The following is a 21,266-nucleotide window of genomic DNA, read 5'->3' on the forward strand; positions in this document are numbered from 1 at the left end:
AGTGGATATATATATGTATATACTTTTGGAGCGGCCAATTGCAACCAAAATAGGAGGTGCACATTTACATCTAAGTTTATAGACCTTATGCATAATCAAAGTGGAATTTAATTAATTTTTTAGTGGAATGAAACAAAGAAATCCACAGCTATGTATCTAGAGGCATAGATTCCTTCAGGGAGGAATTTCTACAGGAAACTTACTCGTATCCAAGTTGCGCTTCGTTGTTTTTACGCCTAGCTGAACAGCTCAGGTGCTGTTATGATTCAATCCATATAAGGATTAAATAATTTTCTTCGGAAGATTAAATAATTCTCCTTCAAAGATAAAATAATTCTCCTCCAGAGATTAAGTAATCCTCTTCAAACAATTAAATAATCCTTGAAAAAATCAAACAATTTCTCTCCTTCAATAATTTTTCTTTTATAATAATTGTCTTCTTCAATTTTCAGGTCTTCAGTTTTCAATACATCAAGCTTCACTTCTTCATTCTTAAAACTTCAATAATATCTCTTCTTCAATAATTCTTGAAGTGCAAAATGAGCAGCATTATTAATCGGAAAGAGAAAAACCATCATTTATTACTTTTACATGAAAAGAAGACCTCAAACGAATACTAGAAAAAGTTTCTGTTTCTAACATTTCTGAAGTCAAATTGTCGGGAAAAAAAAAAGTGATCTGATGCAGAAATCAACTACAAAGCTTTTAACTGCAACAGTAGCGATAATAAATAAAATAATAAACCCAGGTGTTTACTAAAAAAAGCTAAGATCATAATGATCACCATCTTTTGCCGAGACAAGTGGCTCAACGCAGAACAATATGTAGAACAGCATATGAAAACTATCCAGCAGGAAATGAATAAAAATACATTGTGACGTCAAACTAGCTTGGGTTTACATAATGATTGTAACAAAAAGTCTCTTTCTGTATTCAAAACGAAGAGGGAAAAAGTGCAGACGCAAAGAAAGTTTCAAAAAGGGTTTTAAGATTGTTATAGAATATTATTACAAAGGAAAATTTTTTAAAAAATCTCATGTGTACACCACATGACTTCCTTGTACGGAATATTAAATTACACGCATTTTTTCTTGCATTTCATTTAAACTTATTGGATTGAATTAAATTTACTTCGCCGACAGCGCATAATCCACAATAGAATAAATGCATTCTTTAAAATTCACTCTAGTATTTGTTTACCATAGAGACACTCTGGAGCTAGATTCACTTAACAGTATTATATTTCGTTCATATTATAACTCATAATGCACAAAATTTATATTCTGTAGCAATCTTGCTTTGAGCAAGAAGAAAGGAGGTGAGGACTTTGGCGAACGCTGTTTCCTCCAGTCCGTAAGGAAAATTTATATCATTTAAAGAATAGAATTATCTAATCGTTGCCACATACTATAATAAAGCTAGAACGATGTATAAAAGAAATTAAGCAAACAAAACAAAAAAGAAACAGTTTTTCACAGACGATTGAGTATTTCTCATTGAATTAATTCAGTACTCACTTCGTGAGAAGGCAAAAATACATAAAAACTCAAAATATCTATTATATATATAGTATATATAATACTATCTCAAAATATCTAATCAAAATATCTATCTATCTATTTTGATATATAATATATCAAAATATCTCTATTAAAAATTACGAAGTAAATCTTAAACACTTATTTCCTCGAAAAAATTCCAGAAAGGATTAAGCATGATTTAATTAGCAATAATAAATGAAGTCGTTATTTTTGTTGTTGCGAAGCTAAATTTCTCTAGATTGGCAACAAATCCACCAGTCTGCTGTTTCAAATGTAAACAATCAATGGCCGCCATAAAAGAAAAGGGCTTAGCGGCACTTAAACAACTATAAAATTGTTGATAATTTTAAAAATACTGCATACAGATTTACTAAAGGCACAAAAACCTTAACCGGAAGATAAAAACAACATAATTAAATCATTTTTAAAGCAAAAAATGTACAATTTACAAACATATAAGAGTAAAGAAATTGAGATCACTGAGCCGGGTGACAGAGTGGATGTATATATAAATATATTTATATACGTTTGGTGCGGCCGATCGCAAACAAAATACGAGGTGCACATCTACATGTTATAGCAGTCACATATACAAAATTTCAACGTTCTAAGGCTACTCGTTTTTGAGTTATGCGAGATACGTATGTACGCACGTACGTACATACATATGTTCGTACAGACGCCATGAAAAATTCTCTTCAGAATTCATTTTAAAGCAGTTTAATAATTTTTTTGGAGGAAACGAGTCTTTTAGTCTGTCCTTACGTGCAGATATCACGCAAAAACGTCGTTAAATTGCATTCGATAGCGGTCAAAACGGATATTTTCGTTGAAATATGCTGCCTGAAACTTTTCGCGATTACAATACTTCCTCTTTTTACTTCGTACAAGGAAGTAAAAAGAAAAAAAAAAAAAGAGAGAAAGAGAGGGGGAAAAAATGTTCTAATCAGTTTAACGTATTTTCCACAGCAAATTTTACGTTCGATATTTACAGAAAAAATTCTATTTCTTTATCCCAATGACTTTCCAAGAGTGAAATTTCATGAAGACAAGTCATACTTCGAAAGCTACCACTGCAGGTTTTGAAAGAATGAAAATCGATACAGGTATTGCATACACACTTTTTCAACGCATTTCTGCGAAGCTCCTTGACGTTTATGCTTCTGGTTTATGTTCATGAAAAAAGCTCTTTTTTTAGCGCAAACCCACCATAATGGATGGACTCTAGAAAGTAGCAGATGAGAAATGGAAAACAGTCTCTCTGAAAGTTTTACGAAAAGCCTTTCTATCATGGAAATCACGATGTAGACTTATAGTTCAGAACAAATGTTATTAGATGGAGCATTTAAAAATACTTTTTACATTTTAAACTTAATATTAAAAAAAATCTGAAAGCTTTCACATTTTACATTACGCCCAAAAGAGCATTTCTTTTAACATTTTGTGTGTTATATATCTTATTTATTAAATAACTTTATTTATTAAGTGTTCTCTGCACTTAAACCATAAAATTCAGTTCAACAGCAATATCGCAAAATAAGAATTTCTGTTACACAGTCTCGCGCGCTGGAGATAATTTTTTTTTTTAAATATATATATATATATATATATAACCGCACAGTATTGCTATTGCTCGCTTTGAAATCCTGGAGTTTGCTAATCAAAAATTCGTTAAAGTTTTACAAGATATGAAATAGATAATAAATTCCAAATTTCAAATTTGGGCTTCCAGATGCCCATATTCGCAGTAGGATTACGTCATTCAAAACTGGATGGCTCTATATACCGTTGTTTTATCACAATGCGAGAAATATACATACATTGATGCAGATTCTTCATTATTTAATTTCTTTAAATATAATACAGGGCAATGATATTTGGAGGCAACAATCTGAAAAGTGAATCATCGCAAAATGCCAAAACGAAATTAGTCCTTCTAGACAAATTTACCCTTCAGACTAAAAATTAAACGGTCCTGTTCTAAAAATGTGTAAACATCCTTTGTACAAAAACACGCACCTTTGAGTTATTTAAAATTTTTTTGTAATTTTAACTGTACTCAATCAATAATATTTCTGTATTTAGCATGCCGTTTTGTAGCATGTGGGTAAAGTAAAACAAAGGCTTCGGGCTTAAGAACATTCTCAATGATATTTTAAGGATTTTGATTGAAAGGACATTTTATTACTTGATAATTGATGCCAAGCATTGGTTTTTGACATTTTTAAGTAACTCGCCTATTTGCAGATTTGAAGATAAGTTCGAAAAATAAACCGATTAAAATACTAAGAAAAATAACAACGTGACTTATCTACCTTGTTACAGATACCAGCTTCTAGTTATGACGCCACATATAATCGACGAAACGTTTGAAGTATCGGTTATATATACTGGTGTATCTCGGATATTTATCAGAGATTCTGTTGATAAATGTGTCTTATCGTGTAACTTGTTATTTATCTTTTTCATATCCGCTTTCACATTAGAAAGATATCACGTCTCAAAAGCTTTAAATCAATTTGTCGATTCAGATCGCAGCTGACCTTAAAAAGTGGATATTGAGTGAATATGGAGCGATATTATTTGTACCACAAATGGCCTGTGTATCAATCTTGTGATTCTGAGAATGAAGTCCTACTCAGCAGTAATTTCGGACCTGATAATCAAGTGTGGTATCTGATGATAATCAAACAAGGAGAAAAGGATGGTGTATATTTAGTACTTTATAGAGTACCCGATAAAGGGAAGATAAAGGTAAAGGGCACTATTGAAATTTGTTCAAACGACAGAAAAATTCTGGATGAGTGTTTAAATTGGGGTCGTTCTTATATAAAAGTTCCTCTCCGTTATAATTACATACACCAGATTTTTTATCAATGCTTCTGTTGAATGCTATGCTTCAAAGGAAAGTTCCGTGCAAACCGATATTGTAATCCGTACTTCTCGAGACTCAGATAAATTATATGCAGTATGCAACATTGGTTCTGATATTAATGCCTTTTGCAGCCTATCACGCGATATACAAACTCTGTATGAAAAACGCGAGCAAGCGGACTTCTTGCTCGAGTGCAATTCTGTGCAAATTCGTGCTCATAAGTTTATTCTCTCAGCTCGATCTCCAGTGTTTTCTAGCATTTTCCGGCATGACACCAAGGAAAACATAGAGAACAAAATGGTTATCACCGACGTGAATGTTGGAGTCATGGAGGAATTGATATTCTTCCTGTATACAAACCGCATTCACGAAATGACTTTATCCATGGCAAGAGACCTGTACTGTGCAGCGGATAAGTACTCCGTGTTAGATCTGAAAGCTCTGTGCCAAAGATTTCTTCTTTTGTCTATCTCCAGTTATACAGTTTTTGAGATGCTGCTGTTTGCCGATTTGCATCAGGACGAGGAGTTGAAAAAGGTCTCAAACAATTACATTTTTTTAAACTTTCGTGATATGAAAAACACGGAAGAGTGGAAGACATTCACCAAAGAGCATTCATTTTTAGCTATAGAAGTTCTGACGTCCATCGCAGAAAACTTTATAAACTAAAACAGAATGCATTTCATTAAGAATTCTGATTGTTACATTTAGCTGTGGTGTTACCTAATTTAAGCAAATTTCTGAGGGCAATTCGTAACATCTTGCGAGTAGTTTGTATGGAAACTGTGAAATTGTGAAACAAGAATTATAAAAGTGAATCGAGATTAATAAAATTTTCATTTAAGATTTGCTTTATATTACAGTCTGAAATTTAAAATGAAGATGTCACTGATTTTCTAAAAGTAAGTTTTTTACTTTCTTGTACCAAGTGTAAAGAAAGAATACCAATCGCGATAAATTTTGTTTGTCAGAATTCATTGGAAATATTCATTTTGACTATTCTCGAATCATTTCCACCGTTGTTTTGTGTGATGTCGGTATGTACGCACATAATAAAGGTCTTTTAATTTCAAAATATGTTGTAAAATAGATTTTTCATGACATCTAACACGCAAGTAATGCAAAAACGATTAACCGTAGAATGATGAAAGTTTATACATAGAACTGCTGTAACATCCAGCTGTGAGTCTTTCTTTTTCATTGCAATCGGCAGTACAAAAAGTCCTTAACTGTCTTTTAGTTTCGCAATGGTTGGTCGTAGCCATATACATCCAATTACAGAGACGTTTTAAATGGCGCAGTGGTACTACTTTGGCAGACGGTTGCACGGATTTTTGGCGATTTTTTGGCGAGTAATACGACTTATGGTAAACTCATTGCTGGATAAGTTATTTATGGTAACCGATACTTTGTTGTCATTTTATTTAAAAAATAATGCGTGTTATTATGCATAAATTCCGTGTTTTAAATATTATTTATGGCTTCTAAATATTAAAAATCAATTTAATTTTGCATTTTTATTTGAAATAAAAATTTTATTGTTTATGATATTTTATGAAATTTTATGCTGTGCATGATGTAATCAATGACGTCATCTTACTTTAAAAGTAATTGGTTTTAATATCTATAAATTTAATCTAATGTTTTAAACATTATTTATGGCTGTTAAATATTAAAATACAATTTAATTTTGCATTTCTTTTTTTAAAATGATTTTATTATGTATGATTATTTAGATAATTTTAATTCTAGGCGTGATGTAATCAGCTCTCTGATTGGTTATAGAATATTTGTGCATTAACGAGCTGTAATCAACTCCCTGATAGGTTGCTGAAAATTTGTGCATTACCGCGCCATTTTAAAATTTAATTCATATTTTCGAATTCCTTCAAAAATGTCTCCTTCAAAGATGAATGTTGTTTTTGATAAGTACCAAGGATTATTGGTATCGGAATAAAAAAATTGTCCTTTGAGACCTTATTTTAGCCAGCCTGGCTTTCCTAATCAAAGATTTATTTATAAATTCTTACAAGGGTCAGAGGAAATTTATTTTAAATTTTGGAGGAAACCTCGCTAATTGCTTCTTCAATGAAGTGCGAAAATGTAGATCACAGATGAAGATCGTTAGAAGAGCCGATTCTGAGGACCGCCGTATATGGTATTGTGGTCCTGTTGGAAGAAATAATCGCTGTAACGGTAAGAAAAGTATTAGACATTCCTCCTTTTTTACCGACAATAAACTAATTGCTGTCATTTTAGCTCTAGTGTACGAAGCGTTCTTATTTACTTATTTTAAAGTATTTAATTTAAGTAATATTTTAATTCTTTTAAACGTTGGTATGATGGTTTTTAATTCCATATTCAATTTACGTAATATTTTAATCCAATTAAACGTTGGCGCAATGTTCTTACAGCGGTATTTTTATTCTATTTCTGTGCTATATGAAAGTAATAATTTAACCTTTCATTAGTATTTTATACTCGTAGTAAACGTATTTATTTACATTTGCTTGCCATCCTAAAAAACAACGTTTTCAACAAAAAAATTAATCCATTATTTTTTTAGTTTCGAATACTTTACTATGCGGAAAATAACGTAAAAACGGCGTTTTTCAAGATGGCTGACGATTGTAAAAACCGCGCCAACAATTGCGCCAAAGTAAATCGCCAAAAATCCGTGCAACCGTCTACCAAAGTAGCACCGGCGCAGTTCTTCATATTTTGGCAATTCAGCCTTTAAATGCATATAATTGAAATTTGACAACATTCTCATATTTAGTTATGTAAATCAAAACACAAATTTTAGCTTACTGCATAGTGTAATCAAATGGATACACACTGTTTACGTATATAGTTCTAAAAGTTTCAGTGTGGTTGCACTACTAACGGTGTACGTATATAGTTCTAAAAGTTTCAGTGTGGTTGCACTACTAACGGTGTACGTATATAGTTCTAAAAGTTTCAGTGTGGTTGCACTACTAACGGTGTACGTATATAGTTCTAAAAGTTTCAGTGTGGTTGCACTACTAACGGTGTAACGGTCATTGTTGTGAGTTGATGTGGCTGAGGACATCATTTGTGTTTGCGAATTTTTGATTTTCTGTTTGTTGTTACTTTGATGTATTCAAAGTTTTAAAATTGTTTGAACAACTTTATGAGGTATGTATAATTACGTAAAATTATTATTACACATTTTCCTATCGTATATTTTCTAAAAGTTAATCTGTAAAAGATAATATTTTTTTCAAAAATTGGAATAAAAACTTAGTTTAGACTTTGTTTTAGTATTTTTCCTATTTTATTTTATATCAATGCTAATGTATATTTGACTTTAAAAATAAAAATACATGCAGTTAAGGATTAAAAAATAATTTTGGATCAAATAACGAAATCTACCCTTTAATGCAACGTCCCGGTTCCTATATGTATATTTGGGAAGTTTTATACTCGTTACGAAAAAGTAAAATTAGAAGATATTTGACTCCCATTTGACAAAAATTGTCTGAGATATTTAATTTGAAAATTTGAAATTTTGGATGTCATCTTCGACATGCCTCGCAGAATCAGTTAATTAAATTAGAATAATTTAAGAAAATAAGTTTTATTAAAGTACGGCAAAAAATGTGCTTAATTTATTAAGTCGTACAAGGTAGTTTTGTGGTGTGCATATCAGATTTTTTACGCTTTGTTATTGATTCATCACGCATATGCACATTTTATAAAATTTACTTTCTTATTGGAAGATTTATTTGTAAAAGAAAAAATCTGTTGTGGGCAGCACATAATCTACAACCAATTTCGTTTTTTAAAGAGAAAAGAGCTTTAAGTAAATCATCACTTCTGACTGATCGTTTGTAAACAAAATCAAACTCGTTGTTTCAATATATAGGAAGATTTGCAATACGTAATTTTGGATTATATTTTATTTGATATAATTAACCATGTGTCAAAACTGTTTTTTTTTTTTTTTTAATTTATACCAACGTGGTGTAATGTGTGCATCTTTGTTTCGTTTTATTAAAAATTGTTTTTTATTGGGCAATTGAATAATATAGATTTTAATTAGTTTTTATTTAATGAAAATTAAATTGTCGACAGCATATTTTAAGGGTATTGTTTCCAACAGCACTTTTTAAACTCGAAACCATGTTTGAAATGAATGTCAGAATTTTCGATGTGATTGGTGGCCTCGCTTGAATTCTGAATATAACAGAAACAATCACAGGGAAATTTGAACAATGTGCCTGCCAAACTTTTCTTACAGAGGTTTATATTTCCACGAAAAACTGTTAAGAATTCCAACTAAAGTCCCGCTTCTGGTTTATAGTATACAGTCAAAACAATATATTCTCAATCATGTACGAGTTTAAATACCATATCCTAGAAGTTTTGTATTATATCGTAAATATTTTGTCACGAAAATCTGTTCAGAGCTTCAAGTAAAATATCACTTCTGTTTCATCAATTTTAGTCTTGTTCCCATAGATATAAAAATCTTAAATACCAAAATTGAAAAGTCTTTCATTAAGTTTACATTTTAATATAGTTTTTCATTCAAAACTGTTATCTAGTGTGCATCATGATAACCAATTATGCAATTTTCTCAGTTCTGCTCACTACTTAGATATTTTTCTGATTTGGAGGTACATGGTTTTGAACCATATTCACTCCGTAATTTATTGGCATTGGCATCAAAACTGTTACGAGTTTCCCATAAAGTACCTGTTTCGGTTGACCAGCTTTACCTTAAGCCTAATGAACTCTTTGTATGAATGTAGCAAGCTTAAAGACGGAAAAACGAAATTTTTGGAAGTTTGGTATAAGAATTATTGTGGACGAAAATATCGTCACACTTTTGCAAACGCAGAGCATTGTGTAAATAGCGAAAATGTGTTGTGAGAACCCTAATTCGTGGTTACCTCTCTTGCTTGGTTTAAAGGTTAACGCGCGGTAAAAAAATTTGCTAATTATATTTCTTCGTAAATATTTGAAGGAAAAGAACTTGAAATGAAAGAATGGTAACTGAAAACCGCTTATCAGTAAAACTGTGAAATTTTCAGGATAAAATTCCTGATACAATTAAAAATGACTTGTTTACTATTTCGTATAATTTACTTTCACCTTTTTTTTACAATCAGTTATTGATTAGCAGGATTGTAGATGTACTAGGCTTTGCCTTACAAACGCTCATTTATTGCGGGAGGATGAAAAAATCAATAACCGAAATTATCAGCATAAAACTAAATTGCCTGCTGAAAACATGAAAAAGCATTGCGTGGGCTAACCAATGATAGCATATAACGGTATGCTATTTAGGAATTATTTTTATCCACAACAGGATATAATGCAATTGTGCATAATATAAAATATGGAAAATTGTTAAATCATGTGTTAAAAATAACTTACTTAATCGGATAAATAAATTACATATACAGGAATTCACTTAAATCTAGATAATCCTGATCATATAAACATTGTGCTCTTAATTTTTATTAAATAACCGGCGAGTTTGAGCTGAGTGTTCATTTGTAAATATTGTATTTTAATTATTATTATTGTAATGTAATATTGTATTGTTTAAGTGCTCTCTTTATGAAGTTTTCTCGAATACTTCGAAACCGGTGAAGAAGTCGGCCAAAGGGGATAAATATTTCCTTGGGAAATGATTTTAACCCATAAAAAAGCAAAAGTGAGTTCTTACTGAAATCTTTAGATGTTATCCTGTTAGTTGTACAGTTTTATTGGAATTTGGTAAAATTTTGCGTAGTTTACCTTCAGCGAAAATAAGGGGAAGTTCACTATCTACCTGAGATTTCGAAGTAACCGTCACTATCCCTTTAAATGGAAACCTCCCCATACTGCGGGAATCCTTGGTACTTCAGGCTAGTGTTATGATATATTTGGCATTCCATTAACCTGGAAGAATCCCTTTGTAAAATCCATTCTTTCATAGGTGCTGAAGTATCTAAAATCCCAGAAAACATTATTCCACATTTACTTATTATACTCTCTTATGAACATATTCGTATTTTCATTGTATTTTGAATCAACATACTGTTACGAAATGTAAAGGCGCGGTGAGATGGCTTCCCCGAAAAGCATTTTTTAGGGTTGCCATAAAATGGCAAGGAAAGACAGGGTTGCAACATTTGGCGGTTCCCCAATCATCCATAGTATAACGCCCATTTTGTAGCCAAGTGTGCGATTTCAACCCTAAAACTGCTTCGCGGGGAAGCCATCTCACCGCGTCTTTACATTTCGTAACAATACTTAATTTTAATATCACTAGCAAAATAAAAAAAATTGTTACCATGAAAACAAACAAGAATTTTTTTAGAATATTAACAATACAGAACAAACTTTAGAAACGGGCATATTATTGGCAATTAAGCATCAACAAATGGCATTGGTTTTGACAGCATTTGAGTTATCTGATCGGTCTAACAAACAGCTAAATGACTATTTTTTTCAAAAATAGTGTACATAGTTAGGTAAATATAGAGATAGTGTACAAAAACAAAAATATATCTCTTAAACGTTTCTTTGATGCCAATTATTCACTTTTTTTTCCCCTTATGAGATTAAAACAAAAATAATCCAGGTGATAGGGATACTCTTGTTAACAGAGACGCCCTAGGTGGAAGAGCGAAACATTTTATACGATTCCTAGAGAAAGACACATTTAGACTTAGTTGCAAGCGTTCAGTACCTCCTGGATACTTGAAAGTAAAGTAAGAGTAAAAATTAATATTGAATAGATCCAATTAGATAGATCTGTATTCAATGCATTTTCATTTAAATCGATCCCATTCTACATCTATTGCTTTTAAACAGATTCGTTTGCTAATCCTTTGCATACGAAATATAGCTTTCTTCGTATTTACATCACAGAAAATTCAGCAATAAAATCAGAAAAAATTAAAAAGCAGTATAATTTTAGAATTCCCACTAGAGTGTTAAGTATTACCATGCATTTTTTTTCTCAATTCAGTCCATCAACGGTATACTGGTTAGGGGAGCTGACTTCAATACCAAAGGGCCCGGTTTCGACTCCCGGAGAACTGTCCTGTAACTGTAACTGGCTGTAACTGTCCGTCCCTTCATAGAAAGCAAAGGTGTCCCACCTATTAGGTACTTCCATAAAGTGACCACCACTTCCGGCCTTAATAGTGGCCAAGCTAGGATCGTCTGATGGCCGTCCATTGAGGAGAAAAAGTGTTCAAATTTTTTTTTTTTTAAGATGACCAACACAACTTTTTTTGTCTTTTTAACTTTACTAGTAAACACCGCTTTCTTCGTAATTCTAGCATATAAAATTCAGCAGTAAAACTGCAAAATTTTTAAAGGCAGAATATTTTTAGAATTCTTTATGCTATTTTAAGTGTTGCCAACAAATGGCGATAAACTTTGGTAGCAACAATTTGAAAAGTGAGGATGGAAACTTACGGCAATAATAAAAGGGACCAATAAACAGTAAAAATCCTATAATTCGGTATCCTCTGGATTTAGCAATGCCGAATTATCAAATACATAATGATATTTTAAAACGCTTCGGAACTGATTTCATAAACATACTTTCATGCATTATGAAAATAAAATGTTTTTAAAAGATATAGATGGGGTAATTATATAATTGTATTTAATGATTAAAAGTATAATTGATTATAAAAAATATGCGCATTAGTTAGTCTTCTTAACTAATTTATAATTTGGAATTTATTGCATTGTTCTTGCACAAACCTTTTCAAATAGAGTTTGAATCTTCAACTATTTCATGAGCTTTTAACATTCACTATTTCTCATATGCTCCAGTGATTATCCAATGCTGTAACACACTTCAAGTAATAGATTTTTCGAAAGAACATTGTGAACTGTATTCACCATTATGCAGTGTTCTTTCGAATTATAGAATGATCTAAATTTTTGCTCTCTTCAGAGGAATTTTGCTTTTCAACATTTAGAAAAAGTTTGAATAAACTTACTGCTCATTACCTATTCCCAGGCAATATCAATAGGAAAGGTAGCATTTTTCTTGATCGAAAAGATTCTCAGCTACCGATGAATCAAGTTCAGGTAACGAGGATAGAGAGATAAGTGGAAAGATCGAACGGGGATTAGAATAGGAAGAAATGACTGAATCAAACGCTAACTCCTCGAACTAATTCCTTTCAACTATAGTTTTGAAATTCCCTAGAAACTCCTTTCCACGCGGAACTATAAAAACTTTAGAATAAAAATTTTTCAAAAAGTTGGTAAATGAAAAATATTAAACTCTCTTTTTAACATGGGAGGATAAATATTTTCTTCCTCCCCTAAAATAGAAAAGAAACTTTTCTCTGACACATTTCTAACAAGAGCTTCGTTCTTTTTTCGCCAATCAGGCGTTCGCTCGTTCAGTGAAATGAGTCATTTTGTGAACGAATAGCAAATCTATATTCCTGGTACGATCCCAACAAGAGCTGCCCGTTAACTCTAAAATGGAAACAACACAGATTGCTCGTCTTGTGTTGCACGAGCTGCCATTTTGTAAGCATTTTCAGTGAGCCAGATGACGCACTTTAGATAACGGTTCAAAATATATATATTTGCCATTTTGTAAGCTTTTTCAGTGAGCCACATGACGCACTTTAGGTAAAGGTCTAAAATATATATTTGTGTTTTTGTAAGCATTTTCAGTGAACCAGATGACGCACTTTAGGTGACAGTTCAACACTTATATTTGCCATTTCGTAAGCTGCCATTTTGTAAGCATTTTCAGTGAGCCAGGTGACGCACTTTAGATGACGGTTGAAAATATATATTTGCCATTTTGTAAGCTTTTTCAGTGAGCCAGATAACTCACTTTAGATAAAGGTTCAAAATATATAGTTGTCCTTTTGTAAGCATTTTCAGTGAACCAGATGACGCACTTTGGATAACGGTTCAAAATATATATTTGCCATTTTGTAAGCTTTTTCAGTGAGCCAGATGACGCACTTTAGTTAACGGTTCAAAATATATATTTGCCATTTTGTAAGATTTTTCAGTGAGCCAGGTGGCGGACTACTTTAGGTGACGATTCAATATATATATTTGTTATTAGGAAAGAAACACTGTAGAAATGCGGTTCCAAACTAAGACCTATTAGGTCAGTATTTCAGTCAGAGCTTATGGCCATTAAACACGGAGCTAAATGGAGCTTATGGCCATTAAACACGGAGCTAAATGGAGCTTATGGCCATTAAATACGGAGCTAAATGGAGCATAATCAGTTCAGATAGATATTCTAGCATCATGGCAATAACAGGCACAAATAGCAAAAATGGAATAGTACGTGACATTCGCACCCTTACAGCACGAAGCAGAGGCAAAATTAAATTGAGTAGAATCAAAGCTCATAGGTTAGGTTAGGTTGGGTATAAGGGCGGGGGCTGCATATTTACCCTGAGTGAGTAGGTAAAGGCTTTTGAACTAGCTATTATTACACTAACCATTTCGTAAAGGAATAGCAACAATTCCAACAACAACTGCCCGTTAACTGTAAAATGAGCTACCACTCCATTTTCAGGAATCGGTAAAAATTCACTCAGTATAGTTCGACCGTCTCAAGCGCAACTCTGGTTGGCATTCTGCCAAAACACATAGACTCGTCCAAAAAGGGCGGTATTACTTGCTGCGACGTGAAAGGTCTTCTTTTCTCCGGAAAGAGGTATACTATTAGCTGTTCAGATTAACAACGCCTTCCTGGGGCCCATGGTGCCAATATGCTATTGTTGTCCGGTGGAACCGCGACATCGCAAGCACTGCTATCGCTCTCGATGTCACAGGTTGACCTGTCTTATGTCCAGACTTACGGTACTTTTGAAACTTTTATGGTTAAGTTTACACTATAGCAAACTTGATCAGATTGATGTCTATGATTGCATATACATCACTCGATATTTTACTATTTTGAACATAGAATATGTTGATAACAGTTCACAGAATTTTTCACATGTATACATGATATGCATACTGTTGCGTGCGTACGGGTTCGTTACGAAATGAATGCACAAGTCCGATGAAAAGTGAACAAAAGTTTGTTATTATCACGACAAATATGCTTAAATTTCCTAAAATATTCGTGCAATATTACAATATCGGTTAAAATTCCATAATCGGGGTGAGCGCCAAGCTTGGCGAGAGTTTTTTATTTGGCGCGATTTTAATTTGGTTGTGTTTTCCGGCTGCATGTTTTCTTGTGGCAAACCTAGAGCTTTATTTCGGTAACTGTAAGAGCGCGAATTTAGTGTAGCCAGATTTTTTTTTAAAATTTAATTTTGAAATACTGTGTTTGTTTTTTTAAAGTTTTACTGTTTAATATTATTATTATATATATGTTTAATATTATATTTATATAAATATTTGTAGAAGGTTAAGCTGTTGGAGGTTTTCAATTTTTCTGATGCCAAAATTATTCAAAAAAAATCTTCCATTGGAGAACTGGATTTTCTAGAGGCATTTCACATTCAAAAAAATCTTTCTGTTCTAGTTAACGATCCTATTTCCAATCCATCTTTGCCTTCAGCCTTTAAAGAAATTATGTTTTAAGTTCTTGTTTTATCAACAGATGGCGCTACTTGCTTATTCTTGTCTAGGCTTTCTTATCTAATCATTACTTCCTATCTTGTTCATTTGCGGTTTTGCAGCTGAGGATGGTGGTTCGTTAAAACCATCGAAACTAGTCCTGTGAAAATTTTGAAAATATAACGCTGATTTTTGTTGTTTGACTTCTGAATTAAACCATATGTGAAATAAACTTTTCCTTGTTTTAAAGTCCAAGTATTTCAATTTTCATCAAGATCGGAATAAAACTGTGATCTGTATGAAAGACAAATGCACCAATAGATGCATTATATAATGAAAATTGTCCGAATCACTTTTAAAATTGTTGCCCGAGTTATCGCGATGTGCTATTTAACAAAAAATTAAATAATGAAAAATCAGTAGACATATATGCATGTTTCTAACAATGTGGGAAAACGAAAGCATCTAGAGCCACGGAATTTCTAATACCAACCGAAAACAGTGTTCCACCTGGGAATGGGCACCCGGAGGCTCGACGCCAGCTGTACTCATTAAAATTATTATATACATTTTTCATTTTCTTTATGTAAATTCTTTTAGGTGGATGGCGGCTCGAGCGACTAGTTTTCAAAGAAACAATATATCGATTATTATAAAAAGAATGGAAACCGTTAAAACTATCGATAATTCTGAAGATATGGTATCTTTTAATATTTTTGCGATTTTGATGTTTAATTTTATGTGGCGTATGTGCGAAGAAAGACTTCGTTCATCGTACCAATGAATACGATGAATTGATACGATTAACGAAGTCAATGAAGAAAAACTTCGTTAATTTTCAAAGAAACTCGTCAGATACGATGAAAGAAACTGGTCAGAAAACTGGTCATTGATACGATGAACTGAGAAAGGGCTCAAAAAGATAGAAAATATATGCCAACACTTAACCTTTTTTTTTTTTTTTTTTTATTTTCTGGCCGCCAGTCTCTATAGGCAATAAAGAGCCTATTGCGATGCCGAACGTCGCGGATTCAAATCTCGGAGAAGGCATAGCTGCAATTATCCGTTCCTCTCTAGAAGATAACAGTGGCCCACCTATTAGGTGCATCTACAATAAATTGGCCACCACTTACGGCCTTAGTAGTGGCGAAGCATAAGTCGGCTAAGTTACCCCTAATGGAGGGGGGAATTTTAATCCGAGAGCAGAATCGTAACCTGCGATTCTCAGCTTAAACCTTAAAACCTTAACAAACCCTCTGTTGCGATGTTAATCTTGATCCTTTCAGATATTTTTTTCTGGGGGGGGGGAGAACAACTGCTTTAAGCGGCTGACGGCGCAAGTAGGTAGTAACTAAAATAATGACTTGACAAAATATAAAATAATAATAATTATATAGGTTTTCTAAGATACGAACATCTCATATTTGCTATACATTGATTAATCTGCCATTATCCTTAGCCTATAGAAATACAGAGCAGCTTTGGTACTGCCAACACAGTTAACTAAACTCTGATGAATAATTGGATTGAGAAGCGGTCCTCACGAGGAGGTCGTCTGCGTGCAGTGTCGTGAATCGGAAGAGACTACTCCTGCGTCACGTTTCACTGCGGGGGTAATCGTTGAAAGAAAGAAAAGTCTTTAAGCAAACAGAGCTAACATTATGACCTTTTTCGCATCGACTGACCTTTCGGCTTCGACAAAAGGTGTAGTTACGTTTTGTTTTATTGTTAATACGTCCATTATTGCAAATCGAAGTTGTTTGTATGAAAACTTCTCGAACTGTACCTTGAAGATGTGTTTTTAATTTTAATATGAAATTGAAACAGAACAAGTAACAGGGAAATCACCTTCATAGGATCTAGAATGCATGTGTGAAATAGATACGACACGAGATCGACGCTGCACATAATAAATCGTACGACGTAGGACACACATCACGTAAAATCGACACAGCGCAGGATAGAGAGCATGTAACAGAAAGTGCATAGCACCGACTCTGCAAAACTAGATGCGGCATACAATCTACACTGCATTTAATGGATGAAGCATAATATCGACAGTACGTAAAACGGACATGGCACAGAATCGACAAGGCGCAACATCAACACTGCATATAGCTGATCTAGCTTAAGATCGACCCTCCGCAAAATGGACGTGACACATGATCGATACTGTTTAGCATCGACACTGCCTATAATTGATACGACATACGTATAATCGACACTGCTTAAAATCGCCTTGGACAGGATAAATACTAAAGATAATAAGTAGATATGACATAGGATGAACAATTCGCACAATTGATGCGGCATAAGATCGACATTCATATAAGAATGCGGGGCAGGATAGGCCCTATTCAGCCATCTTGTAGATAGCCATGCCAATATTTAGCTATCATAATCTTTAACATTGTCTATGTCTACATTATATGCATAGCATTGTCAATGTAGCCCTTGTTGTCATCCTCATCCTTCTCGTCGTCATTCTCGTCATCATACTTCTCGTGTTCTTGATCCACATCCTCCTCATGGTCATGCTCTTCTTATACTCATTCTCTTTTTCATCATCGTCCTCATCACCTTCCTCCTCATACTCCAGATCAGGGTCCTGTCACACTCATGCTTCTACTTATCCTCGTTTTCATTCTCTTCCTCATCTTTTTATCATCATCCCTCTCATACTCCTTATCTTCATTTAGATCCTACTCATACTGCTCATCGTCATTACTCTCGTCTTCCTCATCCTTATCATGCTCATCATCATCATCAAAGATCAATTGTCAATCAGCTACGACTATGTCTTCGTTAGAATATTCAGCTACCGTCATCCGAGAAATAAGGAAATGTGCAAATCAGTCACGACCATATCTTCATTACACTATTCAGCATCCTAATTATCATCTTTTACGAAATAAATGTTGTATCAATGAAAACTATGACTGCATCATCATAGTAATATCTAGCCATCATCTTCATAATGACGATTATCTAAATGCGCCAATCAATCATGATTAAAATTTCATCATAACATAATTTAAATATCATCATCGTAGTCATTATCTTCTAAGAAGTAAAGAAATATGTTAATCAAGTATGACTGAATCTTCTTTGTAAAAATCTAGCTATGATCATGATCATCGTCGACGACAAACACAAAAAATTTTGATTGCAGATATATGTATTTTAATAGTTATAAAATGTTCTAGACTCACTATATTTGATCACGCAAAACTCTATATCAGCGGTTCTCAACCGTTTGACTAACGTGTACCATCTAAATAAAAACTGAAAAACTTTAGTACCACCACTACATTTTACAGTGATTATTTTTGAAATTCTCAATGGAAATACTAAAACAATATACATATTTTTGCAATTTGCAAAACTTATTGACCATTTGTGTTAAATATGCACACATAAAAATGTTAGATTAAGAATCGGTTACCATTTTAATTACCAAAATTTAAGTTATAATACTTAAATTCTACAATTTAGCGCGAAATTTGGGTCTGTTTAAGAGAGATCCATTTCTTTATGTCTGGCCTTATTTCACTTAGCTTTAACCGTTAATTAGAATCCACTTTTAATTTTGTTCTGTATTTATTTTTGAAATAAAACATAAAAAAAATTCCTTATTTGCACAACCTAGTTGTGTGAAGGCGATAAAAATTTAACAGCTGTATTTGAGATGCCTTTAATTTTTTTTTTTTTTTTTTTTTTTTTTTTTCGGTTCCGTCAAAAGTTAACAAATGTGTTATTTTTGAAATCTTCACTTCGAGTTCGATCACAGGAAATTTCTATCAATTGTTCTTTTTCTTCACGAAGGTTTCGAACTTAATAGTTAAAAATACTTTGTTTCTTTGTGTACCACCTATTTTTTTCTTGTGTACCGCCAATGGTATGCGTACCACCGGTTGAGAACCGCTGCTGTATACCTTTTCCGAAAGAGTTATCCTTTGGAGAAATGATGTGCAGTTTGTGTCGTCGGGCACGGGAAGCGGATTCTGTATACTTTCTGAAGGAGCTTTAACGCATGAGTGGAAAAGAAGGCTCGCTTCTGAAAACTCTGTCATTCAGGCGGAGCTCATAGCAATCAGAGCAGCTCTTCTCCGCCTGAAGAATAATCCCACAGTGCCCAATACACAGACTCAGGCTCAAGCCTTGCTGCAATAGCTGGAATTCGTTCTCGCACCCCTATCGTCAGCAGCATTAGAGACATTCTAACCCACATGCCTGCTTTGCAAAGACCTTCACTCATCTGGGTGCCTGCTCATACGGAAATAGAAGGAAATGAGAGAGCAGATGTTGTCGCAAAGAAAGCAGCGGATTCATCCACTTTGCGAGAGGTCCCGACTCTTAAGGCAGTCTCGGACCTAAAGAGTCGAACATTCCAGCAGCTCCTAAGAATATGGCAAGAACGTTGGGATCAGGCCTTCACAGGAAGACGTGTTTACAATCTCATTCCCAAGGTCAAGACAACAATCCAAACTAATAGCAATTACATGACGTATTTCCTCACTGTTCATGGGCCCTTCCCTTCATACCTCTGCTGCTTTGGCTTGAGAGAGAATGGTAACTGTGAACATGGGGAAGAGGGTCATCTAGACCATTTTGTGCTCTCCTGCCCACACACAGCACTTAGCATCCTCAAGCACCCAGGAGCCAGATCCTGGCCAAATTGGTTCCAGAATCTACAAAGTAACAGGGTTGCCCAGCGGAAACTGAAAACAATAATTGAGCACTGTACTAGCAATTACTCTTCTGACGCTGGAATATAGTAGTCATAAAAGTCTATATAAGCTAGTTTAAAATGTCACCAACAGAGTATGTGATATGTACAGGGGTTGGACAAAAATATGGAAACACCTTTAAAAAAACATGTTTCTTTGCTTAATATGGTGTAGGAAACCCGTTGGCATCCAAAACAGCTTGCAGTCTTCTCGGAATGGATAAATACAGTTCCTGTATGTTTGCCAAGGGAATATTATACCATTCTTCCTGCAAAACGGTGGCAAGTTCAGATAACGATGTTGGCGGTGGATAACGAGAACGCACTTTCCGTTCCAATGTAGACCACAAAGATTCGATAATATTCAGGTCTGGTGACTGTGGTGGCCAGGGGAGATGGGACAACTCATCCTCGTGCTCAGAAAACAAGTCCTGGACAATGTGAGCTGTGTGAACAGGGGCTTTGTCGTCTTGGAAGACACCATCACCATCGGAGAACAAAGTTTGTACCATGGGATGAACTTGATCGGCCAAAATGTTCACATAAGTCTTGGCAGTCATGTGCCCTGACACAGTTATCATGGGGCTAGCAGAGAACCACGATATGGCTGCCCACACCATAACAGAACCCCCACCATGTTTCACTCTTGGCAACAAGCAGTCTGTATTATAGGCTTGAGATGGCGTTCTCCAGACGTAAACTCGGCCAGAAGTGGGAAACAGTGTGAAAGAAGACTCGTCAGACCATATTACTCGCTTCCACTGCTTTATAGTCCAGGCTTTATGACTTAAACACCACCTTTTCCTGTTACGGGCATTAGCATCACTGATGAGTTGCTTCTTAATTGCAGCACTGCCAGCAATTCCCTGTTTACGAAGCTCCCTTCTAATTGTTTTGGTACTCACAGGGTTCGGTAACACAACATTCATTTCAGCAATAACTTTTGCAGCTGTGGTCTTCTTATTTTTCGTCACAATTGCCCTTAATGATCGTCTGTCACGATCACTCAGGACACACTTTCGTCCGCGCTGTGATTTAGCAGATGATGTTTTTCCGCTTTTCAAATATGCGGAATAAATCTTCGATACAGTACCTCTTGAAACACTAAACACCTCGGCTACCTTGCTTACGGAAGCACCTACTATACGTGCTCCAACAATTTGCCCACGTTCGAAGTCTGTTAACTCTGACATAATGCAATGACAACCTCACATAACAGTACTCCGACAACAACTGAACTGTTTAGCACATTTACGAAGTTGTATAGGTGGCGTCAGTAGTCAAAAACGCCAGTGCCACCTACATATTTCATTAAAATCAATCTTTCTTTTCAAACATGCATTTCACAAGGTGTTTCCATATTTTTGTTCATCCACTGTATGTTCAATATATAATTTTGTATTTATGCTGTGCCAGGTTCTCATACATAAAATTCGTACTGTATCTGAATGCTGTAATGTATCTGTACATGTTTATATATATTATTTATGGTACCTAATTTATACTAAGGATCACGCGTTCCCCAATGGCATGCTTCTCGTAAACTTTAACTATCATGATAACGTATTTGTATGGA

The 21,266-nt window shown here is 34.1% G+C and overlaps 1 protein-coding gene and 1 long non-coding RNA gene across 25 annotated transcripts in view; one reads left to right on the forward strand and one right to left on the reverse strand.

Moving 5' to 3' along the window:
- The window catches only part of LOC118181616 (uncharacterized), a 976,960-nt gene that overhangs the window by 140,085 nt on the left and 815,609 nt on the right, over positions 1–21,266 (reverse strand). The window contains exon 1 of one of the 24 annotated variants that reach the window (XR_015039883.1): positions 3,857–3,909. The exons of the other annotated variants lie outside the window; for them this stretch is intronic. This is a non-coding gene — a long non-coding RNA (uncharacterized LOC118181616). Of the gene's footprint in view, positions 1–3,856; positions 3,910–21,266 lie in introns of those variants that run through there. 24 annotated transcript variants of the gene reach the window in all.
- The window catches only part of LOC118179544 (U-scoloptoxin(01)-Cw1a-like), a 143,582-nt gene continuing 128,535 nt past the window's right edge, over positions 6,220–21,266 (forward strand). Inside the window, exon 1 of the mRNA XM_085812125.1 lies at positions 6,220–7,575. Coding sequence (XP_085668251.1) covers positions 7,571–7,575 — 5 coding nt within the window. The 5' untranslated portion in view covers positions 6,220–7,570. The remainder of the gene's footprint in view (positions 7,576–21,266) is intronic.

This window comes from Stegodyphus dumicola, chromosome 2 (assembly GCF_044657685.1).
Source record: "Stegodyphus dumicola isolate Sdum_Otavi_A_Nest chromosome 2, ASM4465768v1".
Taxonomy (NCBI): domain Eukaryota; kingdom Metazoa; phylum Arthropoda; class Arachnida; order Araneae; family Eresidae; genus Stegodyphus; species Stegodyphus dumicola.